The sequence below is a fragment of the Acomys russatus genome, chromosome 32, assembly GCF_903995435.1.
Source record: "Acomys russatus chromosome 32, mAcoRus1.1, whole genome shotgun sequence".
Taxonomy (NCBI): domain Eukaryota; kingdom Metazoa; phylum Chordata; class Mammalia; order Rodentia; family Muridae; genus Acomys; species Acomys russatus.
In genome coordinates this window covers 24,316,132-24,342,719 of record NC_067168.1, presented here as the reverse complement: position 1 = coordinate 24,342,719, position 26,588 = coordinate 24,316,132, and the positions used below count along the sequence as shown (strand labels likewise).

General features: G+C 45.1%; 1 protein-coding gene across 1 annotated transcript in view; it reads left to right on the top strand.

Annotated features, from left to right (window-relative positions):
* Clstn2 (calsyntenin 2) overlaps nucleotides 1–26,588 on the top strand; it is a 623,041-nt gene that overhangs the window by 475,734 nt on the left and 120,719 nt on the right. The window contains exons 3-4 of the mRNA XM_051140799.1: nucleotides 19,975–20,170; nucleotides 21,026–21,234. Of these exons, the coding sequence (XP_050996756.1) occupies nucleotides 19,975–20,170; nucleotides 21,026–21,234 (405 nt within the window). The remainder of the gene's footprint in view (nucleotides 1–19,974; nucleotides 20,171–21,025; nucleotides 21,235–26,588) is intronic.

The following is a 26,588-nucleotide window of genomic DNA, read 5'->3' as shown; positions in this document are numbered from 1 at the left end:
AATCATAGACATTTGGGAAGAAGAACACAAATGACTGTCGGGTTTTCTTTTTCTGGGGTATGTGGAAGTTTGGATCTCACGGGGGAGGGGGGGGAGGTATAAGTCATGTGACCATCCCTGCTGGGGGCTCTGGATTATCCACAAAGGCTTCCTTTAGGGAAGGGGGAATTCTAGCTCTCACTTCTAAGTAGCTAAAAAAGTGAACTGCTTGCAGGCTTTTTGCATGGGAAGTAAGGTGGCCAAGGATGTTGGCTATAGTGAGATGAATCACCAGGCTGTTCATTTGTCTCTCCATGGTCCAGCTGGGAAATGAAGCAGCCTGTCCACATTGCCAGGTCTTTGCAAGTCATAACAGGCAAATTAGCGCATGGGTCAAGGGCCGTCTAATAAAAATGTTCGTGTTCAGTGAAGGAAACTGTCAAAGCAGGAGTTTGGTTCTGCTGCAGAGGGTTCCGCTTTAGAAGACATTAGCTTCTGGACACCACAGCACCATAATTTATAGCTCTTTTGAGTTATTTACTGCAAACTTAGACACTGACTGTCCATCTATTTATATTTGTATTGGCTTTCTATTGCTAGGGGTGAGGAGGGGGAAAGGCACAAGAAAAAGAAATAGGAGAGACTTTGGAGTCAGTATGTCATCAGTGTGTCGGTGTATTGATAGGCTGGTGCGCAGAAGGGCACACCCCTGAACTGGGAAACCTGGGCATGTGGCCTTCAGCCATTTCATTTCTGCACCAGCCAAATTTTGGGAAACAAGAGTTTTATTTTGCTCTCAAATTAGAAAGCGAAACAGCTGACGCTAGGAGGAGTTCAGTCTTCATTATCCTCCCTGGCCTTTTCTGCAGGAATCTGAAATTGATTTCCAAATTTCTCTTCTGAGTTTGATTTAACATTTTAATCCACACGCCTTCGGTGGGAGCTAGGCAGACCATGTTGCTGACAGAGAGATGAAGAATTAGCCAACCACCTAGGCTCTTGTTATCAGCTCAGCACTTCTGACTGTGACTGGAAGGGGACAGAGGTCTCCTGGCCCCTGTGTGAGGAAGGTCCTGTGTTCCACTCAGTTTGGTGGAATAAAGCAGAAATCATGCCCAGTGGACAGCAGACCCCCTACACTTTTGTTTTAAGAGTTTGAGACTGTCCCCTGAGATGGTGACTTATTACCTCCAGCCATTGATGGAGCAGTAAAAGAGTCCATATACCTCTGTAGTATCGATTAGACTGCCATTTCTCTTTCTTTTGCAGCTCAAAATATGGATTTTCCCTGGCACTTGCCTGGACTTAAATTAAACATTTTAAATATACCTCTGCCCCTTTGGGGTTCCTCACCTAAACATTTGAGAACCTCAGTACAACGTATAGAACATGGGACCTGTCGGGGGTAGAAAGATGAAGTCTCTCGTACCCACAGCTGCTCGCTGATTTAAGGGGCTCTACCTCACTAAGCTTCAGTCAGCCCAATGCAAGTCCCAGAGCCAGGACAAGGGAAGGCTCTCTGTGTACTTTGAGCAAGCCGTCCCATCTGTCAAATGGGTGGAACACACCCAGCAGTTAGACTGTCCCTAGAGAGGGGACCATGTCACAGCAGGCACAGTGACAGGCAGTGGATCTGGGAGAGACTGGGAAGCCATGCATTCAGCTCGTGTCACTGGTGAGGAAGAGTCAAGACAGCCACGCAGAGCTCAGGGTGGCATCGTACTTGAGTGGGCCCAGAAACCTGGCATCCAGGGGAGAGTGTTCTCTGCATGAAGTTTGAAGAGCAGCTAGACCCTGGGCAGCAGTCACACAGGCCTTGAAAGGAGGCTGGTGAAAGGACTGATGGTTGACAATTGGAGGAATATTGCAAGGAGGCGGGGCTCTAGTTGGAGCCTGGATAGGATATTTTGGACACAGAATGGTGCCCTGTTAGGAAGCTTTTTCTACACTAGGATGTCAAACCAGAAAAAAAGTGAGTTCCTACTCCCTCCGGAAGTTGCTCCCACTGACATCAGCAATACTTGTTTTCCTCCCTAGAATTTTGCAAAAGTGCAGTATGCAGTGAACATTGATGATTTTTAACCCTCATGGTAGCTCAGTATGGCAGACCCTGTATGCTTCCATCTTATGGGGGGGGGGGCAAGATGGAGGCTGGAATGAAGTTTCTTTGGCCAAGGTCACACTTAGTAATGATTTGATGGAGCTGAGACATTTTGATTTCATTAACTCCTGTCTTAGCCACGATGCCAAGCTCCCTCTGCCTACATTGAGGTGTGGTTTCTTTGACACTCAACTAACATTTCTGGAGCATTTGGGGTTAAGTTAGGTCTTTCCCTAAGCTATGCAGAAAAGTCAGAGAGATGAGTAAGTACAAATTCTAGCCTCAGAGAATCCTAAAGAAAAGAACAGCCGACAGATGCAGATGACAATAGGAAACACAGGAAAGGAAAAGTAAGGATGGGGCCTGGAGGGACCCAAAGAGGTGACCATAGAAATAAATAAGACACAAAAGGACAGGGGCAGGGTGGGGAGGGGCTGAAAGACTAAGAATACAGTCCGACCTCAGACAGTGAGAGCAGACTGGTACTGGTTGGAGAGGTGGCACCTGGAAACCGAGCAGCTCAGCATACAGGAGAACTTACAGTACAGAGCCTTGTTTTTTGCAGCTGAGAGTAAGCAGGCCCGCAGACTGCTTCTCTGGACAAAATGCTTTTCTACATTGCAGGGTGGGACATAGGTCAGATCACCTGTTTTCCAACCTTCAGGCTCTGGGGCCCCTGGTGGGTGTTAGCCGCTTTGGGGAATTTCATGGGCATCAGATTTTGTGAAGCCTTGATGGAGTCTGTCTTATAGCCCTGGTTTTTAGGAGGTTTCCTTTAGCAGGGCCCACCTCAGCTTAAGAACCTGGAGTAGGCTCTTTGGAGGAGACTATTCTTACACTGAGGTCTCAAGCTTTTGGAGGGATTCTTCAGATAGAGACAAAAAGAATTTTTTTTGTTACTTGACCAAGAGCAGGTAGGACACCTCATGGGTTTTGGCAACAAAGGGTTGTTGGTGGCTTTAACAACTGCTTAATGACATCTTACACTTTTTTTCAAGTCTTGGACTTCCATGGCCTCCTAGTCACTGATAAAGTGCTAAAGGCAGCTTGTTTTGTGGGTTTTTTTTTTTTTTTTTTTTTAATTTCCAAATCTTACCCAGTTTAGCCAGGCACTTTCAGGTACTTGGTAGGCAGAGGCAGGTGGATGTCTGTGGGTTTGAGACCAGCCTGGTCTACAAAGCAAGTTCTAGGACAAATACTTAGAGAGATCCTTTTCTCAAAATAAATAAATAGATGATAGACATAGATTGATAGATAAATGGGAAAAAGAGAGAATTTTACCCACTGATTCGCAATGCCTTCTGTGGCATTATTTCTTCAACCAGCCAATCTAGAGCAGGGCCTCTTCCGTCCTGACGTGGTCCTCATCAAACAGGACACTTTCCCCTAGACAGTTAACACTGTTTGAAGTTGCAATTCTTCCTTCTAGAGAATACTTTATAAATGGTGAAATCCGCATGGTTCTCAGTCCTCAGCCCACTATTAGGAGATAATGGAATAACAGCACAGGTCTAGGACTCAGAGTTCCTTCAAGGTTGGGGTCAAGCTGGTTCTCACATTCAGAAGGGAGCATATCCTTTCCCTGTGGCAGGGAAAGAATCCAACCCCTGTGGCAAGGATGTCTGTTCTTCTGTAAAGACATCGGCAGTGCTGCTGCCCCCTCCCCTAGCCTCTGGAGCCTGTACAGGCTTTAGTGCCTTGCTTGGAATTAAAGTGATGGGAAACATGGCCATAAGAACGCCACTTTAGGCCCCATCAGGCCATAAAACGGTAATAGTGTGAAAGCCAGGCAGTGAACAGTGCAGGAGCGACAGGAGGGAGCAAAATAAATATCTGCTGGGCTTTTTAATTAACTGCCTCTAAATAATGAAAATGAGCAAATTAGGCTCACTTTTAGCAGCAAAATGCCATTGTGACTTGAATGTTTCTGTTGATGGATGATGGCACAGGGCTTTGATGGAGGGGCGTAAATCTGGCTGCTGCTGCTGCTGCTATGGAAGTGCCTTGGGTCGGGTCTGCCTCTTCCCTGCTAAGTAGCAGCAGAGGTTAGTTTCTGCCTCTGGGTCTGTGGGAGGAGAAGGTGTAGAGAGAAAACCAAGCACAGAGACCTGCTCCGGGCCCTAGATTACTGTAGCAATTATTATCATATGGCTAAGAAGGCCTTTGTGGACTCTAAAGCCAGGGAAGTAGAAATTTAATTTTTGACTTATAAGGTTAATTGAAGATTAGACACGTGTGTGTGTGTGTGTGTGTGTGTGTGTGTGTGTGTGTGTGTGTGTATGTTTGTGTGTGTGTCTGTGTGTGACTGTGTGTGTTTGTGTGTATGTGTGTGTGTTGGAAAGAAGTACTTTCTGTTTTGCTTAGTTGTTTTTTAAAACTTTTTATTGATTCTTTGTGAGTTTCAGATTATGTATCCCAATATCACTCATCTTCTCATTCCTTCGTATCCACCCTCTGTCCTTATACCTTCCCCCACAGAAGAAAATGAAAAACAAAAACTAAAAATAAGCAAAACAAAACGTAAAAAAAAAAAAAAAATCTCAGCATGGGAGCTATAATGTGCCACAGTGTGTCCCACAGTATAATAATATTCTTTTGTCCACACATCTTTACTTGTAAATGTTCTTTGCAGTAAGTCATTGGTCTGGCTTGAGGACTCTGGCTTCTACTACACAACCAATACTGGGTCCTCACTGAGGCTCCTCTTGGATATCCTATTGTTGTCCTGTGTCATGGAGACCCTGAAGCCTTGGGTATGCAAGACCAGCCCCTTCGTGTGCTCTAGCAGCTTATAGATGGGGTAGATGGTGGGGTGGGCCAGCTCGGTGCCTAGCTCTGGGCCTGGTCAACCTGCCAGCTCTCCTGTAGCTGCACCACCAAAATGAGAGTTCTCCAACACTGCCCTGACTAACTCACCCTAGGCTACAGCCAGCAAGGGACAGAGTCAGCCAGTTCTACTCTCATGCTCTCATGCCCTCAGGCCAGCTCCCCAGCACCCATGCCACAACAGCCAGTTCTACTGTGCTGCCCAGTGAAGATGAACAGCCCACTCTCCCAAGTGCTGCAGCTGCCGAGGGGCTAGCTCTCCCTACAGCCTCGGGTGGTGGTGAGGGTGAGAGGCGATCTCACCTGCGTTCATGACACTCCATGGCAGGCAATGGCAGGGCCAGCTCTCCCCTGCTCATACCCTCGGGCCAGCTCACCCACACCCCTGCCACCAGGGTCAGCTCTATTATGCTTCCCAGGCAAGGTGCAGGGGCCACTCTCCCCCAGTGCTGCAGCTGGTGACAGTCCTTGGACATCAACATAGTCTAAAATGGCAGCCCAGATCAGGGGTGTCAGCATGATCTTTAGTGGTAATATGAGCCATGGACATCAATACGGACCCCGGCTGCTGCATGGCCACAAACTCAGGCATGGCCTCTAGCAGCAGCATGGCCTCAAGTACCAGGGCAGGCTACTCACAGTAGGCTGTTCCTCTCCACCCTCCACATCCCCAGTTCTACCTCTCTTCATAACGCTCAAACAGTTCTGCTTCTTTCTCTCCCATCTGTCCACCACATACTTGCACACTGTAGTGGCTCCCACTGCAAGTGGGCCACATGGCCTGGCCCCAGGGTGTCTTCCACCCACCCATGCTGTGTGGTGTGGTGGCAGGCAGAACTCTGAGCGTCTTCCTCTACCGGTGCCATGTCTGGTTTATTTTATAGAAGCAAATTGTGCACCATTGGTTATTGCCTCTTTGACTACATCACAGAATCCATCACTGAGCCATCTAGGGTGCTGGACGGTGGTGATACAAGCATGTTGTTCCAGCTAGATCTAAAGCTGAGGTGGAAGGGTTGAAAATTCAAGGTTACTGAATTGGGCTTCAGAGTGAGTTCAAGGCCACCCTGAGCAACTTAGCAAGACTGTCTCAAAATGAAACGTAAAAAAAAAAAAAAAAAAAAAAAAGGGCTGAGGCTACAGCTCACTGACTAGCATGTTCAAAGACCTAGGTTCGCTTCCGGCTTGGAAGATATACTTGGCGTACATACAATCATAGTTTTAAAAAAATCTTGTGGTTCTCTCTCTCTCTCTTCTTCTGGTTTCTTTATTTTAGCTTATCAAATTTTTGTTTTAAAATATTGACTTACTTATTTGTGTATATATGTGAGGGCTCCTGAGTATATACGTGGGCACCGGGTGCATGCAGGAGTCCGTGGAAGTCAAAAGAGGTGCACCGAAGCCCCTGGGACTGGAGTGGCAGGGAGCTGGGAGCTGCCACATGGGTGCTGACGACTGAGCTGGAGTCCTCTGCAAGACTAGCCAGCACTCTGAACCCTGAGCTTTCTCTCCAGCTGCCAGATTGTCCGTACTTTATAACAAAGGTTGGAGCTATACATTTTCCTCTAAATGCAGATTTAATGACACCCTATACGCTTTGATACATGGTGCATATATCGCGTTCAGATCTACTTACTTTCTAGTTTCTCTTTCATTTTGCCTTTGATCTGTGCATCCAGAGTCACATTGCCTACTTTCCAACTATCTGAAGTTTCTCTAGATTACCTATGGTTAAATGTGGATGGCCGGTTTATTTGCGTTGTGCTCAGAGAGAATATGTTCCATATTTTTCCAGCCTTGAAAACTGTAGGGTTCGTTTCATGAGCCAGCATATGGTGTCAGTCATGAGAGGTTGACATGGACGTGCCTTCTGCCGTTGAGTGTAGCCCTCTATTAGTACATATTAGGCAGGACAGCATAGCTGAGGGTCTTAATTAATCATCTGTGACTTTAATGGTGTTTGGATCCAACCTATTAATTACTGAAAGAGTAGTGCTAAAGTTCTCTGGTTATGAGTGTGGAATTATCTGTTTCTCCTTTTAATGCTGTCCAACATTGCTTCATGGTTTTAAGCATACTCACAAGAATCTATTTAATGTCGTGGATTAAGAATTCAAATACGGTCTCTGCTATCTCTCTCTTTATGAAAGGGCCCTGTTTCCCAGCTTCCATATTTCGTATTTCTATATTTTAAATGTGATGTGTGAAATATTGTGGATTGTCTCATTCCTTCCAAATTTGTTGCTGTTTTCATCAAGCAATCCACTACTCAGCTAAACTCAGACTGGCAGCAGTCTTCTGCCTGTCATGGAGTCAGTTCAATCCACTTCCCGGGGCCTGAAGTCAGCCTCCCACCTGCTAAACTTCCAAGTGCCAGCATCAGCCACAGCCTGGTGGAGGTGGTGGTGGTGGGGGGGGCAGCAAGGGGGTGGGAAGGGTGTCTCCCTTTCCTAGGTTTTCTCCTCCATTCCCCTAGGCATCCTGTTTTTCCAAGGCAGACAAACAACAGGTTTCCTCTCAGAACCTGGTGAGGGCTGCCTCGGAGCCAAGGGCCAAATTAGAACAAGGACTTACTGCTTTCCCTTTATGGTAGAAACACACTTTTTGTTGTCTTCTTTTAAAACTCGAGTGCGAAGTCTCCCGACACAAAAGAGAAGGAAGGCTAAATCCATAGGAATCAATGCCAGCAGTCTCAGTGCAAGGCACGTAAAAGCCATGGCAGCCAAGAGAGAAAATACTAGAGCTGAAACTGGGTCCAAGGCTCAGCCTTTCCCGCCATGTTAGACAGTTTTTTTCAGGTTTATGGTGTTCTGGGGAAATGGTCCGCATGTTACTTTACTCATCCACGTCACACAGAACTCCACAGATCGATCGCTCATTAGCGTCTGTCCTTCTATCAGTTAACAAAGCAATGCATATGACAGTTTATAATGAACCTGTTGTTCAGTTAGAAATGGGTCAATCAAAATATTGCCAGAATATTACTTGATCTGCAAAAGTATTTATTTTATCAGTAAACCAATTCTAGTGTAACAGCATTAAATTTATTGGTTTTATAATTTATTTAGAGAGAAATATAGCTTGAATTCTGATGACCCTGTGTGAATCGTAAATTAGACTTCTCCGGCTAAAACAGTTTCACTTTAGCTGAGAGCAGTAAAAGCCATTTCTCCACACAGACATCCAATGCCTACATGTGACCAATAAGCTGTTACTTTAATCGTCAGTGTTATTAAAGTTTTAAAATATTATTTTATCCTGTAAGAGTCCTATGCAAACAGTCATAAAGAGGCAGTGCTAATTCCAGGCCTGACAATGGGCACTTTGGGAGCTGCCTTTCAGTGAGATTTCTCCCTCTGAAGAAGGTCAAATGGGCCATTATTCTAAGAGGCAGAGTTATCCTAAACGCAATGAATAATGCCAGGAGACTAACAATCAACATAAGAAGAACAACTTATAGTTATTGTACGATGCGTTCTCTCTTAATTTCATTTATTTCTATGGGAAAATTGGCCTTTGATGGCATGAGCTATTAACTGTGTATTGCAGAGCTGCCCAGCCAAATTCTGACCCAAGTCACACACATAACTCTATATTTTCTAGTAAGTATATCACACAGGTTAAAAAATGAAGAAGCAGGGCATGGTGCTTCGGATGAGAATGACTCCTTTAAGTATTTGAATACCTGGTCCCCAGTAGGCAGAACTATTTGGAAAGGATGAGGAGGTGTAGACTTACTGGAAGAAGTGGGTCACTAGGAATATGAGGTTTCAAAAGAAAGACTGGTGAGGTAAGCCAATTTTAACACTTTATTTATTATCATTGAACAGTTAGCGGTGTCATGGTGTTTTCTCACACTAATGAAAAAGACACTAGTGGCTAAGACACAGGTGAATTGATTTGAATAAGACATATTATCGAACTCATAAAAGCTGCTGTTGCTGTACCAACACTTCGTTTCATCTCACCTAATTCCACTGAGATAGGATCTCACTGCATGTCTCAGGCTAGCCCTCAACAGGTGAGCCTCCTGACTGAGCCTCCTGGGTGCTGGAATTACAAACATGCAACCTTAGCAGGAGTGTTCATGTTATAAGTCCTTATTCTTATAAAATATCCCAATTTGGACACTAAATTTTAATCAGAACTTCTTGATTGGCATTTTGATTTTGTATAATTTGTTGTTTTTTTTTTTAAAGTTAATCACTTAGGATTTCCAACAAGTATCTGCTTTTAATTTTAAACTTTAAAAAATGACATAATAAAGTGCAAAATCTAGTTCCCTAATCAGACTAGGCACATCTCAAGTGTCAAGAGCCATGTGAGGGGAGTGACCTCCACACCTAGGAGGTCAGACACAGAATGTTCAACAAGTATCTCTTGAAGAATGTCTCTTGGCCTTTCTGAGATTGCAAGATATTGCAGACCAGGCAATTTAAAAAGAATGAGATCTTAAAGGTTTGGCTTCTTGGGACTAGAGGGATGGTCCAGGGTTAAGAGCACTGACTACTCTTCCAGAGGACCTGTGTTCAATTCCCAGCACCCACATGGCAGCACACAACCATCTGTAACTCCATTCCAGTGGCTATGATGCCCCCTTCTGGCCTTCTTGGGCACTGCACATTTATGGTGCACAGCTTACATGTTGGAAAAACACACATATTCATAAACTAATATTTTTTAAAAAAAATGATCTTGAAAGAAAATGATTTGACTTCTCAGCACAATTCTGAACAGCCCCGTCTGTATTCTAAGTTTTCTTCTGCAATTGTCAGCCCTGGTATCTTGAGATCTCACAGGGGCTCCTTGGCTCCAAACACCTCTAGTGATCTGGTTTTATGTTTAGCTTCTGCTTCTAAAACCCCATTATCAGCCTCTGGAAGGCAAGATAAGAGTCCTGGACTTCTGGGAGCCTCTGCAACTGCTGCAGTTCCCTCCCGGGGGCGGGGCAGAGACACTACTCCAGAGTGTATGAAGATAATCCAATACCAACCAAGGAACTTGAATTTATATTTGAATGTAACCTTTCCACCCTCCAAGGCATCTAGGCATCCATTACTAACTTCCCTAAATGGGAAATGAGAATTGAAAGAGATAGACTCTTAGACCGCAGCCTCTGCTTCAGTCTGGCTTAACTGATGACCACACGTGCTGTGAGCAGATGGAATCAAATTGTTGCAGCAAGACCCCCCAACTTTACTCAACACAATCCCATTCCAGCTTGACAATGAAAACCACATTTTTCCCAATTTTGTAGTTGGGCCCAGAGAGTACACTTTCTTTCTTTCTTTTTTTTTTTTTTTTTTTTTTTTTTTTTTTTTTTTTTTTTTGAGATACTTGGGTTTTAAAATCCTTTGGCAGATATTAAAGTTGTAACTATTACAGACTCAGTTACTATCCCTTTCGGTGTGATTTCATTGATTTTTCTATTGTCTGTGCGCTCTGACAGCTGACTGTACTGACAGATACTTGACATCCCAGAGAGACAGTACACCTGCGACCTGAGTAAGAGCACATGGTCAAACTGGAGGTGGACCCTGTTATTACTCACTAGTTCTTAGTTTAAAACAAAACAAAACAAAACAAAACAAAACAAAAACCAAGAGTTTAAATGATCATGTGGTTTTTGAAGGAGAAAGGCAATTTTATTTCCATTACACAGATGGGGAAGTGAGGGTCAGCAGGATTCTGTTGTTCTAAAGATGGCAAGTGGATAGCCACATTTCAAGCCTAGGCTTGCCTGCCTCAGCGACGCCTTGGAACAGAAGCCCCAGAGCACGACACAGAATCTTGCCCATGTTCATAGGGCAGGACTGTGTGTCCACAAAGCTGTTCAGGCCGAGCCTCCTTTTCTGCAGCCACAGCATCCTGTGAGGGAGCTTCATGGCACAGGACAACCAAGTCTGGGAGTGTTTGAAAAGGCATGCATTCATAGTTACCTGTATTCTCAGAGCTCTGGAAAAGGAAAGAAGGAAAGAGGGAGGGAGGGATGGAGGAGGGAGGGAGGGAGGCTGAGACGGAGGGAGGGAGGGAGAATGGAAGGAAGGAAGAAGGAAGGAAAGAAAGAAGGAAGGAAGGAAGGAAAGAAGGAAAGAAAGGTGCTGATTCCAGAGCTGAGAGCATTGGCAGTTGGCACTGCAGGGAACTTTTGCTTACTTTCCTCTTCTGTCTGCAGAGATGGAGCTGACTTTGATTTCTTCCAAGCCTCATATCTCCAGCCAGGCAGATCAATGCATAGAAATTCAGGCCCTTCCCACCACATCCCAAAGCCCCTGCCCCATAGATGTGAGCACCCATGATATCTAAAAAATCATTAGCGTTCATTTCTGTCCTGCTGGGGTTTTTTTTGTTGTTGTTTTGTTTCGTTTTGTTTTGTTTGTCCAGGGACATTTTCCTGTAAGAATATGTACAGTATGCTTTTGTCCTGGAAGCCCTTCAAATGCAGACACACTGGGCAGGAAGCCGACCAAAGGACCGCTCAGCCTCTGCTCAGGTTTTGCTTGACCTAATAATGGCTCTCTGGGCTGCAAGACCTGTCCACATCTCCAGCATATATATGTAAGCTGTTGCATCATTTATTCTTTTTTCAACAGACCCTGCCAAGGAAGGGAAAAAAATGCCTTGTCTTCAGTTTCTCAGAAGTGTATAGCTGTGCTATGTGAGGCTTCAGGAGAAAAAAAAAAAAAAAAAAGAGGGCGTGGAGTTGATGTCCGGACAAAACTTTAGGAACATGGCTTTTTAAATTAAAGGATGTGCCCTTGTTTTGCTTAGTACTAAGCAGAGGACAGAAAGCTATAAGCCGTGAGAGCCAGCCGCCACTCTGGCTTCTATTGGGAATCGAGGCAAGGTGACAATATGTATCTAAGTGCTTGTAGGCCAGAAGGCAGGCTTTGCTGTAATCATAATAAAATGCTGAGTGACCTTCATACTTCCCCCAGCTGCACACAGGGTGGAGCGCACCATGGCGGCCTCGTGGTACTGTCACGATTGTGCATCATTGGTACTCCCAGTCTGAAATGAAAGAAAGAACATCAGAAGCACCCAAGCTCCTACAGCTAGGGAAAGCAGAGAAAGGACTCAGTACCTGGTCTGTCTGAACTCCGAGATCTGGGACCCACCCCCCCCCCCCCCCCCGAGACAATCGCAAACACCTTTCCCTTAATTTTCTACTCCCAGTTGATTATACATTTTTAATCCAGAGTAGGAGGGCTTAAAGTCAACTCGTTTGAGTCTAAACTTATTCCAAGTTCAGCTCTCATTTGACATTCTGAGCATGATCACCCCGGGATGTAATTAGCATTTGTCATGTTCTGTTGCATTAGACTTACAGTGGCTGCAAATGACTCTACATAGAGGTGGGTGGGGCACTCATAAGCCTGTACTCAACCCTTGGACTGTGTGGCCATTGCTAACTGACTGTCATGTGGGTACTAAGGGGAACAGAGTGTAGAGCTGATGGAAACTGTCAAACTGTAGAGGGACCTCCCTAGTCTGGAGAAGTGTTTCCCAAAGGTCTGTCTTTTCCTCTACGGGAAGCACAGACCTGAACAGATGTCCGCTGTAAGTAGACTGTCTTCAGGCTTGCTCTGCAGGTTCTTGAGGGGACAGTATAGCCGTTAGGATGAAGTGGATCTTGGAGATAGAGGAATGATCGGCTCAGGGTAGCATACTCAGCACCCCTAACTTTATCCAAAAAGGCTGTTAGCAATCCCCACCCAGTCACTCTGGAGTGAAACCGGTCAAACAAATCTATTCCATTCCCGCACTTGGAGCTCCACTGTGGCACAGTACTGATATTATGTAAATTCCAAGGCACTGCCATTGGCTAGTGACATTCGGGGGAGGGAGGGGCGGGATGTATGAGCAGCAGCCAATTAGTGCTAGATGCTGGAACTCACAGGTTGTTTTGATGGCACGTTCGACATACACTGGAATCGTTTCTGATGGCTAAACCATCTGCCCATTCACTCTCTTTGGTTCTCAAGTAGGAAGAGGGACTTTGCCAGAATCCTGTGACTTTTTTTTTTTTTTTTTTAATAGAATGACAGAGGTCACAGAAAGCAATCCAGTGACACTTACTCCGGGCTAGACATAAAATGCTTTGCATATATCAAATCACCTAACCCTCCAACAACTCAAGAGGTTACTGCCATTAGTAGAACCTCATGCTAGGGATGGGGAAGCAGGCAGAGAGGCAGCAAAGGCAGTCTTCCACAGAGCTAAGGGTCCAGCCTAGCCTGTCTGGCTCTCACATCCATGGGCAGCAGAAATAATGTTCCCTCATCTCTCCTCTTCTTTATGGATAAAAAAAAAAGCTCTGCCTGGACACTTCTGCCAGTAACCCATTTGTGAGATGAAAACTGAGTCTGTGAGTTTTCTGCAGGGCTTGGGGTCATAGTTGCACACCAGGAACGGGATACGCCCCATGAAGTGTGGTAAGAACAGCAGCTCCCAAGAATTTTGTTCTCGTGACCTCTTTATGTTCTCAAACACCAGTAAGTGCTCTCAAGCGCTGTTCTTTATGTGGGTCGTCCATCAATATTTATTCAATTAGAAACAAAAATCTGAGACACTCTCAGATGCATAGTCATTTATTTAAAATAGCAATAATAAACTCATTGCATGCTGGCATAAGTAACATGATTTGACAAATATATTTTCCAAAGCAATTTTATAATAAATAGCGTTGCCAATGTTTTTGCAATCTGTCCAGTGTCTAGCGTAATAGAAGTATATCAAGAGCCTTAAAGCTGGTTCTGCCTTCCATGTACATTATTAAGTTATTTAGGCTGGAATATGTAAAGAAAATATGACAATTAGAAAAGGGAATTATGCAGTAGGAAAAGAGGAAAACACTTTAATAATCTTTTCTGAAAACTGTAGACATTCTTGTTTTTATACGTCTGAGATCCTATAGTAGTTTCTCAAGAGATAAATACAGAAAGTGAAATTAAACTAATACACTTATCATGTAATGTGTCTTGGTCCATGCAGGATGCTACAACAAAATACCCCCGACTGGAATTTTAAAAACAGCCAAAATTTGTTTCTCACTGCTATGGAGGTTTGGGAAATCTAAGATCAAGATGCTGAAAGACTCACTGTCTGCCCAGGGACTACTTCTTTTTAAGTGGTGCCTTATCACTCTAAGTTCCCATGATAGAAGAGGCAGGAGGTCTGCCCAGAGCTTGTCTATAAAGGCGTTAATCCTTTATAGTGATCAGTGATCCGTTTATAGGCGTTTCCCCTCAATCTCATGCAAGGGCTGAAGACACAAGTAGACCATTTGGCTCCCAAAGGCTTCCCCTTCTAAAGTGATCAGTTTGAGAGTTGGGTTTCTAAAAAGAACTTGGGGAAACCAAATCAGCCCAGGGTACACTGTTATACTAAAAGCCATTGATTTGTCTTCTACTTTGAATTTTTACCATATATAACCATGTGACACTTTGGCCATTTACCAAGTATCATGTATCCTGTTGAATGGGAGCTTTCAAAATTGGAAACCTTTCATCATAAGGTACCAAAAAGTTCCAATTCCTTATCTCTGCCCAAGATTGTTTAACTATAGCAGACACCAGTTTTCAAAAGCCAAACGCTCCAATTGTAACTCCAGCAACAAACACTTTCATATCTCTTTTTGAGAGGCATTTTTTTTTTCAGGAACACCTGACCGTGTGCCTGCCCATCACTCTTTCAAGTAAAAAAAAAAAAACGATGCTCAGGAAAGTCTCTGCTTAGCTCTCAACTAACTTTCTTCACACATTCCCAGACAACACACCTGCTGTGCCTTGGGATGGGGGGGGGGCGGTTAACTGCACTTCCAACTTTGTCACACTAAAAGCCAGGAAGGTAGCTGGGTGTGGTGATACGTGCTTGCAATGTCAGCCCTCAGAAGGCTGATGCAGGAGAAGCACAAAGTCTGAGCTTAGCCTGGGCAATATAATAAGACCCTCTCTCAAAACAACAGGAACAAGAAGAAAATACAAATCCAAGGGTTTAGACTAAAAAGTTCTATAAAATTGATACCTCTTACTGAGGAACTAAAGTCATTCTCCACTGATATTGAATGACTTGTTTAATTGTTTAAACTATGAGGATCCTGTGGTAAGAATGCAGCCATTATTACTCAGCCTTCTAGATTTTTATTCACCATTGCTTTTATATCAACAGTACAAAGCCCAGCGCAGTGAAAGTTGGATACCATCTTAGTATTAATGGGCTGGCCACCACACCCTTGTAAAGCCCTAGAAAGAACCTTGAGATCTCAACAGACTGCTGAAGAGTAGCACTTTGCTAGAGCATCCTAGTGACAGTGTGCTGAGCGCCATGGTGTTGACAGGTGCTGGGACTAAATGCGCAGGTGTACCTTTCGCTCTTTATTGCCAAAGCGACCCCCGATGAGCCCTTTGGCCTCTCCCAGACTCAGTTTCCTCATCTGAAAGGTGGAATCAACACAATCTATTATTCAACTGTGAGAGTTGTGCTTCAAAAATATCCTTTGAAAACCAATTTAAAGGGCTGGAGAGGTGGCTCAGCAGTTTAGAGCGCTTGTTCTTGCACAGGACCAAGTTCGACTCCCAGGGCTCGCATGATGGGTCAACATCATCATCTGTAATTCTTGCTTCAGGGGCTCAGATGCCCTCTTATGACCTCCATGGGCAATCACGCATACATGTGTGCAGGCAAAAGACTCATACACACAGAGTAAATCTTTAAAAAGATAAAGAAAATGAATTTAAAGGCGTTTTCCTCAGAAACTTCTGACTGAGCTGACCAGACAGATGTACCCGTTCCTGCTGAGTCTAAGGAACGGGTAACTGCTGAAGAGAAGGGTAACTGTGTGCCACAGACAGAAGCCCGGAGACTGGGAGTTAGCACAGCCCACCCAGGCTCTGTAACTGCCCTTTCTGCTCAGGCCTTTGGGGGTGATTAAGCTGAGTCCATCTACTTTCTCCATCTACCTGAGTTTCCTCCCACCCCAGGTAAGGAATGACACCCAGAGGCTCAGAGATCTCAGGTCCCCACTTGCGTGGCTGCCAACCTGGTGCACACACTAACCTGGGTGTGTCATATATACCATTTCTGCCATGCCAACTCCCTTTCAAAGCATGTTGAAAAATCAAGATTTTGACAGTGATTTTCTTTTTTTTATCCAGAAACCATTCAGTCCGACTTTTTTCCTTTTAAGTGCATCATCTTCCCACAGAAAGAAAACCTTTATTAGTTACAAACTCTAGACCAAGGTGACCCAGCGTATCAGATACTGATTCTGAAAGATGATTTAAGGATCTTCATTCCAAAACTCCATCCTGGATCATTCTCCTGCCTTTGTCTTTCTTTCAACTTATAGTATATTAATTTTTCTATTTGATATACTTCTAACTATAGAAAATTTAAAAATCCCTTCTCTGTTAAGTACCACCAGTTTGTGTGCGTGACGTATGTGTGTGTGGTGCATGCACCCCATGTGCCTGTGTGTGAGCATATGGAGGCCAGAGCAGGACACGGATGGAGTTCCTCTTCGTTCTCTGTTTCTCTGGTTTATTACTCAGAAACAGGGTCTCTCTCATAGAGCCAGAAGCCTTTGGACTCTGCCTATACTCCTTAATGCTGTAGTTAACAGGTATGAACAGACATACTTGTTGTTTTGCTTTTTGTTTTGTTTTGTTTTTAAGATGGGTTCCAGGGATTTAAATTCAGGTCCTTAGGACAGCACCGCAGCCTCAGTAGCACCAGTTCTAAACACAAATATTTAACTGGCACTTGGTGCTTTTCTAACCACAGGGCCCTATGTGACTCTCACGTCACACACCCAAGAAGCTGACTGCATTCTAGTAGTTTCTATTCCTGCCACACTGGACCATGAAGTGTTGGACTCACCCAGTCCCTTCCTACTGAAGGTCCTCAAGGCATATTGTCCCCTCTGCCTGAAACAAGATGTTGTTCCAGTGGCCTGGGCGTCTCCCTTCTCCTCCTGTAGCCTCAGCTCAGATTTCGCATCCTTAGGCAAGCACATCCTGCATGCCTTTCCAGATGTGGACTCTGCATCGCTTCTTCAGTGTATGTGTGTGGCACTTCCCGTTTCTCATCTAGAGATGTGGCATTCTGGATGCATGTGTTTTTGGACTGCAAGTAGTAGCATGTGGACCACAGCCAGGGTTGGTTGTGTTCATCACTGTTTCCCTGATGCCCGGCACTTAGTTCCTAATAAATATTTCCGACATGAATGGATAGATTATCCAGCAAGAAAATGTTTGTGCAAATGGGAGCATAAGTATTCACATGTATGCTTCCGCAGACCTACTTTGTATAGCTAGAGTCCAACAGCCCATTCAGTTATGAACTCATCAATGGATCATCAACCCATCCACCATGTTAACGCCCTTATGATTCAACTGCCTCCCAAGGTCACACCTCTGACCATTGCTGCATAGGGAATCCAGCCTCCAATGTATGGGTCTTGGGTGAGGGTCATGTCATATCCAAACCATAACAGTTGGCCTTCTAAATTGCTACTTCCACTGAATTACTTTGAGCTAGGCAAGATGGAACTATGCGACCCTAAAGCTCACTTCTCTCGTCTCCCCCTGGATCTCCTCTGTGTCCTTTCCCTCCCTCCTCCCTTTTCTCTTCTTAAGGATTGCTGAGTCTTGTGAACTACTTTGGTTGTGATCAGATGTTTCCAGCAGAAAATTACCCTCATCTATTTTAGGCTTAACTTGGCTCTTCAGAATGAAATGGTCTGATTAGCCTTATAATCATGGTGGTGGTTGGGCACTCAAGAGAATCCTCCAGAACCAGTTTGAGTACACTGGTAACACTGTCACAGCAGTACTGATCTTGGGACAGAATCATGGAGTTCATTAGCTAATTCGGAACAAGAGTTAAACTAAAGGATCAGTTAAAACCTGTTCTTATGTCGTAAAGGCTACAGTGATACCTTTATCAGAATGGGCAATGCTGACATGCCCAGTGAACCTTGGGTAGCGGCAGCTAAAGGGAGTCTGGATTCCTGTTAAAACCTAGCCCACAACCCATTTTATTCACTAATGTATATCTATATTTGAAAACAGCCAGAAAGGGAGGCAGTGAAAGTGGAATGTTCATAATGAAATCAAAGATCAGAGAAATAATAAGAAAAGCAAAAGCCCACGGGTAAAATTGGTATTGATTGAACATCTTAGAAAACATTGTTAGTGAAAGATCAGGGCGTGCTTCCAAACTGGAAAGTGGGGGACTCAGCTCAGTCACACTTGAATTAGAGTCTGAATATGAGTCATTTGCAGAGGCATCCCTGGGGCCGGGGTGGGGGGTTTGTCAGACATCTTGAGGTCCTTTGGAGATGGAGTGGTAGAGTAGAACATATGTGGGTTTACAAATCAGCCACACCTGGCTTCGATGCCCAAGTGGCATTGAACAAGCACCTTCAGGATTTTCCTCCTCCTCTTCTCCTTCACCCTCCTTTCTCTAATCTGTATAAATCTGAGTCATAAAGACCTATAATCTTAGCATTTAGGATGCTTAGGTAGAAGGATTGTGAGATCCAGACTGTCCTGGACTAAATGGGAAGACCCAGTGTCAACAACAAAAGAACAGTAATGATTTGTATAAGCTGGAATAGAATAGCTGCCGGGTAGGTTGGCTATGAAGGTCAAATAGGAAGGATTGCCTAGAAACAAAGATCATGGCCCGAAGTCGTATGCAATCAATCCCAGTGTTCCCTGACCTTGAATTGTCAGCTCCTATCAACATCTGAACAGGGTCTGGGCGAGGGTGAGACAAACTGGTGCCCCTGTCACCCTGACAACAAACTCTCCTAGGCATGTCCCATGCAGTTCACGTATCTCTCCCTGGTCCGGGCAGTGTTGCCAAAGCAATGTCAGACAAAAGGTGAGGCGTCTCAGAGTAGATGGCCTTCTCCCTAACTTCGTCTCCTGGACTACTTTACTGACACCACACCAGAGAAGCACTATCACTTGACTTAAACCTATCACTTCGTGTTTAGCACACTTGGAATTTGAACCCGGATATCTTGCTCCATACTTCAGTAACCTACAGGTGGGCTTTCCTGCCTATCTCCGAGTGCTAGCACACCCTCATCTATTTTGTACTACAAGTAGCCTTTGGACAGCTGAGCATCACTGCCTGAAGTCTACAAGTGCTTCGAAAGTGAGACAAAAGGACATGTCGCAAAAATCTCAGCACATTTCAAAACATTTACTATAGGACTTGCTTTATAGTCAGAGTTCAAGAGATAAATATCCACAAATAGAGGGAAAAGAGAATATTTTTGTGCCCTTATTATTTTAATGCAGAGAAACAGCTATAATAAACATTAACCCAGCTGAAGGGGCAAAAATGCATTAATTTCACAACATGTTCTGCTCTTTAAGAAGTTAGCTGTTCAAGCTCCATGGGGAATCTTGAACTCACAGAGACTCATTCCCACTGTTTCAAAAGAGAAAATTGCCTGCTCCCACTGTCAGTGGCGGGAGTAGAGAGACATAATGGAAGCTGAGGGAAGGGGGGGGGGATTCGGCTGCAACAATTGTGCTATGTGTAAACCAGGTTGAAGGAATCAGAAAAGCAACCTTCATGCATGAGAGGAATAAAGGCTCTGGCCATCTTCTGGTCCTGCCAATGTTGCCAGCCCATGCAACATACTTTCCAGCACAGACAATGTTGTCACTAGACAGTAGACTGGACAAAGCTTTGGCCTTTGATTCGTTCCATCAACAGTCCTTTGTCTCTTGTCTGTTATCAAGTTCCTTAGTCCCAGACTGGGCAAAAGACAATGGCAAGTCTGCCAGGAAGACTAAACAACTGGGAAAGAATTCCTCCCCGTGCAAAGACTACACAAGCGCCTGCTGGGTGGCACCCCCAGTGCATGAAACACGTCCCATTTGTTCTCCATAAAATGAGCGTATAGGTCTAGTCTCCAGAGGCCAAGAACTAGTTGAGCCTTCTGAGTTTTGGGCCTGTGGATCTGGCTCAGCGGAGGCACTCACTCACTGTCTTCAGCCTGTCCGACTCTCAGCACTCACCCTCACCACTCTCTTCCTCTGCAGGGGAAATCTGTGCATTCAAGATCCACGGGCAGGAGCTGCCCTTTGAGGCTGTGGTACTTAATAAGACGTCGGGAGAGGGCCGGCTCCGGGCCAAGAGCCCCATCGACTGTGAGCTCCAGAAGGAGTACTCCTTCATCATCCAGGCCTACGACTGTGGGGCGGGGCCCCGGGAGGCAGCCTGGAAGAAGTCACACAAGTGAGCTCCCTGTCTCCCTCTTCTGTCCTGGGCCACCCACCTCCATCTATTCTATTCACAAACTGTTCTTTAAATATGTCCACCTGCAGGTCAAGCCAGAGGGATGGTTGGAAGGTGGTTTAAAACTTGAGATTCTATTAGCCTCTCTTTGCCTAGGAGCAGAAAGTGGGCTGTGGTGGTGGTGACTGGGGGCGGTGGGGCACTCATGTTATGACTGGTCCTATTTGAAAAAGACCCAGATGTGGCCAACATGAGGTTGAGCCCCTCCCCCTCCCCCAGAGCTTTTGCATAAGCTGATTTTTACCTTGGGGATACTGTGCCTGCTTTTCTTCCCTGGGAGAGACTCTTAGGCCAGCTTCAGGACCGAGTGAAAGCATAGCTTCCTTATGCTCACCCCTTTCCTCAGATCCAGTGTAAATTTTTCTCTGCATTTCTGCTCTTTGTTTCTCTCTGTACCATGTGTCTCACCTTGAGTCAACTCTCTTCTCTCCTTTATGGGGTTTGGCTCGGAGCATAACACAAAGGGAGGGTGGCTGGCTTCTTATTGTGTGGAAGAATGAGTGGATAGATGAAGGGAAAGGGGAGAAGATAGAGGGGGGATGTATAGCGTGAAATGGGTGATAGGGAGCAGCAAAAATGGGGAGCATTCTCTAGAGCCAACTTGCTCAGCATCAAGGCAACAGCAGGTTGCCTGGGTTGACTCCCAGAGAGAAGGAAGACAGAGGGCTCAGCTGACAACTGCCCCGAGAGTCCTGAGGCCTTCTCATTCACACGGCCTGGGCTGGATCAATGCCCCACAGCATATGGTGTGCTCCCTTCTTTACCATCCTTTCTTCTTTCTGATTTGTGATTCAGGGCTGTGGTCCACATCCAGGTGAAGGATGTCAATGAGTTTGCTCCCACCTTCAAAGAGCCAGCCTACAAGGCCATCGTCACAGAGGGCAAGATCTACGACAGCATCCTGCAGGTAGAAGCCATTGACGAGGACTGCTCCCCCCAGTACAGCCAGATTTGCAACTATGAAATTGTCACAACGGATGTGCCTTTTGCCATTGACAGAAATGGTAAGTTTCCTGAGAAGACCCGGTACAGGCAGGGAAACAAACTCACTGCTCTTGCTCCCAAGGCCAAGAGGGATCCCACAAGTACATGACAGTGGTACCTCCCTAAAGACCCTTTGTCTAGGCACCATGATCCAATTCTGACTTGAGTTGAAGCCTCATATATAATTAGAACCTTGTTAGGTCTACACTACTTCCAGGAAACCCCAATGAATATGGTCTGGAGAAATCATAATCTTATACATTTGAATGCAAAGCAAAGATGGTTTTCTGGAAAAACTTATTTAATTATCATCAGGATGTGTGCCTCATCATCACCTTGGCCACATCTGGATCCCTTTCAGTACTTTCAGCTATGAGTCTCTCCCCAGTCACTGCCACAACTTGTTTCTGTTCCAGGCAAAGAGATACTAACAGAATTGGGAATTTTAAAGCACCTTCCAACCATAACTTTGTTACGAAATCTTTAAAACTCTTTCCAACTTGCCCTTGGAGAATTTCAACTGTAGTAGAGCCTTCCTCCCAGCATGAGTTGAACTGAAAATAGTCCCATAAAACCATTTGGGTATTTCCCATCACCATTAACATGACTCTTATTGTAGTGTACACATGGCCAGAAGCCCAGTCAACCCGGTACTCTTGGACTATATCTTGATCGTAATGAAATGGTACTATCTGTTGAGTCCATTGCTCACTGCAGTTGTGTGGGTGTCTGTATATTATCACCAAGCTTGTTTCAGATAACATTTGGGTAGCACAGAAGAGTGCAAAGGTTGCAAGACCTGAGGGATCTGTAACCGAGTGTTAGGTTTAGTGATGGATTCAGAGTAGAGCTAGAATAGAACTCAAGATAGACACAAGCCTACGCTCATGGACCTTACCAAACAGGAACTGAGGAGAGAGGGAAAGAGGATGGGGGAGAGGGAGGGGAGGAAGGAGGGAGAACATCAAGGGGACGTGAAGAGTGAAATTATGTACAAAGCATGCTGGGAATTGGAGTTAGAATGCAAATTAGATTGGAAAATCCTGCTAGCCAACATATACAGTGAGAAACAAATTAGCCACTTGCACCCAAGTCATCCGGGATGCTTCATAATATTGAGACCAGAGGGAAGATGGCTTTGTGGTATAATCTTCTGAATCCTCAGAACAACAGTAGGTTCCAGAAAGCAAGAGAACACCTTCGCCCTCACTTTCAAGTAGCTTCCCAGATGATCTGTCCAGTTATTGTGACAGAAGGCTAAATGGCATAGGATGAAAAGTTACGTGTCTGGACATTGTTAAGTACTCATTGTACAGGGCAGGAGACTGGTGCACAGGAAACAAAAGATGGGAATACTACAGTGAAGATAAGTTCTATTTGTAGATCCACTCTCTCCTAGCCTCTCCAGCAAACCAAGCACTATGAAAGGCTGGCCTATACCCACTTCTCTCTCTCTCTCTCTCTCTCTCTCTCTCTCTCTCTCTCTCTCTCTCTCTCTCTCTCTCTCTCTCTCTCTCTCTCTCTCTCTCTCTCTCTCTCTCTCTCTCACACACACACACACACACACACACACACTACACACACAAACACATACACACCATAAATTACAAAAGAACTGTTGTGTTTTTCTCCTCTGAGTTTTTATCCCCCTGTCATCAGTTTTTCAGTCTGTCCCCACAAAAGCTTGGGAATTTGGAGCGTGACAAGTGCATGGTAAATAGCAAGACAGCTGAGTGAAGACGGCTGTGATTGGTGGTCAAGTTCCACTTGGCCTCCTGGTCCTTGTTCTCAAGAGCTCTCAGGGTAAGATGAGATGCAAATTCTTCCATCTGAGGGTAAACTGCCCTAGTCATGAAGATAATTACTCACCTTGATGAGCCATTCCACTAACATATGCCAATTTATTTCCCTGGCTGTCTCATTAAAAGTGAGTAATGGGCCTTTGTCAGGCCTCTGCCTCCAACTTTGGTTTACAATGTAAGATGGTGAAGAAAGTTAATACTCCTAGGGAATGTGGGAGCCTAAACCAGAGAGGTTTGCAAAAGTGGCTATCCAAGTAACGAAGACAGGACCTAGGCAGCTCCCAGTCTAATGAGCTTCCCAGTGGGCCCTTATCCATCACTTCCATGGCAACCATCTCAGCTCCTTGAAGGTCTTTGCTGATGAGCATATCATGGAAATTGCTGCTGACTCTCAGGCCTCTCCCTTGGCCACAAGGTTCTCTACTACAGCTAAGTAGATGCTCCTAGTTCTTCTACACACCAGGCTCTTTGCTTATGGAAAGAAAGGAGAAGACACAGCAGCAGGAAGGGTGGAGATGCTAGGTGACCTCCTGTACCTACAGGCCCAACTCCTTTCACCTATAACCCTGAACCTCCTTCCATGTGAAGCCTTGGCAGTGTCAGCTCCAAACTCACTCTCGGGTTCTGAAACCATGGACAATGGCATGCTCAGAGCACTCACCACAAAGGCAGTGCTGAGTAATCTACGGTCATTAGATGTTTGCTCCCATGATGGGGCATGGGCTTTAGTCACTCTCCATGAAATCAGGGCTGAGATGACCTAACGATGGAGGGAGGTTTTTACCATCATCTTGGAAAGTTCTAGATCTGGGTCAGGTGGTATACAGGCTGCATTTGCTGGCTCTACGCCAGCTTCTCTGCGATAAACAGAATTTGAATCCCTATTTTCATTAGACAAGAGGAGCCCCAAGGCAGGAAGAGCTTCCTAATACATCGTCATACTGTTGGTACTTGGGGCTTGCCACTACAGAGCTCTTCCTTGATAATAACTGAAGAAACAGATGGGAGTTTAGGGTCTTAAACATACTGTGGGGTAAGATCACCAAGGAGGCAGAGAAGGAGGTACCAGTTTGTTCCTCCAGCAAGGAACAAGTATCCAGCCATACATAAATAAAAACAGCCCGTCTAGGAAAGCTCGGGGTCAAATTAAGAAACTAGAAGACAACATATGCATGCACCAACCATATAATAGTAAATTGAATCTCAATGTAACAGGCACGGCATGTGTACCCACAGCAAATCACTGTCACCTGACTTCAGGCAGACCGGAAACACTGATCCCTCAGGGCCTTGGGAATCCTGCCACCCTAGAGTTGGGCTTCTGTGAGTTTGCCTGGCTCTCCTCTGGAGTTAAGAGAAGGGAGCTTAGGCTTATCTGATGTGTATTCAAAGTCATTGCCCTCTCACTGTGTGACCTGAGGTAGGTTTCCGAACTCCCCTGAGCTACAAAGCACAAGAACAAAGCTCTTTGAAAGCACTAGTGTAGGACTCATGAGGGGACATATAACAAGTGTTCAGCATTGAGTCTGACACATAACTCAGAAATGTCCATGCAAAGCTCCCTGAGAGGATGCCTTCAACTCCAGAGACCTGAGCTGCAGACAGGTGCCAAGAGATGCATGAGGGAGGCAGGAAAGCTGGGGCTCACCTTCTTGCCTTGCCTCTCCATGCTGGGATTATAGTGTGGGGCTGGGATAGGTGTGTTTTTAAAAAGAATAGTGAGGGACTCAAATAAAACATATCTCAGGGGAAAAAGTTACAAGACAATGAAAGAAACATTGAGAATAACTACAGTTGGCTGAGAACATGAGTTTCATCTTACCTACTTCATCCCATCTCACAGACTGGCAGTGCCCAGCACAGAGAGAGCATTCCCGGGCTCACAATGCCTCTCATAGAAAAAAAAAGGTAGAGTGCACTGAACAACCAGCTTCCCTAGTTCCAAACTTACTTCAGCATCACCTCCACCCATCACCAGCAAGGCCAACATAGCCAAGAAGTCCGGCAATATCAAGGAACAAATTAAATGGTCAGAGTAATGTCAGCCCTGTGCAGAATCACCATGGTCTCCAGTGGCCCGCTCTTTAGAGGACACCAGCAGCTTTTGCTGGGTACCATTCCCTCCCTATTGGTCAGTATGGCACAGCCCTGTAGCTTTCATTGTCACGCCATCTGCTGTGTCTGGCCTGGTGGGTCACAGCACCACTGACGACATAGGAAGCCAACAATAGCACAGTAGAAGTAGATTCTATCCTTTTTTTTTTTTTTTTTAAACCACTAAGGAGCTCATAGTTTTTCACTTTTTCAGTCTTCTTGCTCTCTCCAGGAAATAACCTAGCTTCTGTCCCCAGGGGCACCTAACCAGTATAGCCAGGGAGTCATAAACAAATGACCTGTGTACACACTGCAAGCATAGGCTGACCATGACATATGAGCAGCTAGTCTCAACTCTTAATTATCAGGTCTCTCAGCTAAACATGTGCTTGCGTCTATCTTATGAAATCATGCACATGCTTGCCAGCCCTACCACCCATTACAAAACTCTACAATCACGCTCACTCCTACAGCTGGCCCCCACAACTATACATACGAGCATTGTAAGATCTGATGCCTCGAGCTGTAGGTGGTCATTGATGCCCATTGGCTCACGTGCTCACAGTCAAGCCTTGCAGCTACACAAATGTGCACAACCAGCCCCAGCTGCGTCACCTCATCACTTGCACCACCAGCATGTTTGCATTTGCAGCTAGTTCCCGCATCTGCTTGCATTCGTACTGCCAGCTTAAGCCCTACTGTTACATATATACAGACAATTGGCCTAATCTCTGTCTGTCTCCCATGACCCAAATGGATAAACAAAGCCAGTGTTTATAATAGGACACGTACACTTTACCAGCCAGCCTTATGCCTATACCTGTGTGCATGTAGCGTCTCCTGTCCATACATCCACAGTTGCACTTACCCCAATCCTTGTCATCATGTGCATTCCTGGGCCAGCTCCTTGTCACAGCTACCATAAGGATACCAAGGTGTCCTTCTGCCACCATACCCCTTGTACAACCAAGGACCACATATTGCTGATACCGTAAACCCCAAATTCCTGAACCAGGACATCGTATTCTTCCTTTCACACCTGGAGCCACATACTTGACAGTAAACATGGTGACATAGTGTTTCTCTTAAACCCACCCAGAGAAGGTATTTCACTTCCGAAGCCATTCCCAAAACTCTACAAAAGGTGGCTGAGCTTTCTGCAGATGCTCAGGCAGATACTGAAGACTGAAAGAGTCATTCTCATTGCCCACATGTAATTTCTGTTCCAGGGGAACCAGTGCTCTCCTCTGGTCTCTATGGGCAATAAACATGCATGTGGTACACAGACACACATGCAGGCAAAACACACACAGAGATTAAAAAAAAAATGTAAAGTACTTAAAAAAACCTTACAGCCCAGGAGAAAATAATGTGATATATTAAAAGCAATAAAAACAAAATAGCAGTAACAATAACCCCTGTCAACAAAGAACACTTTACCTGGCAAATCTTTTAAAAATGAGAGAAATAATGACTTT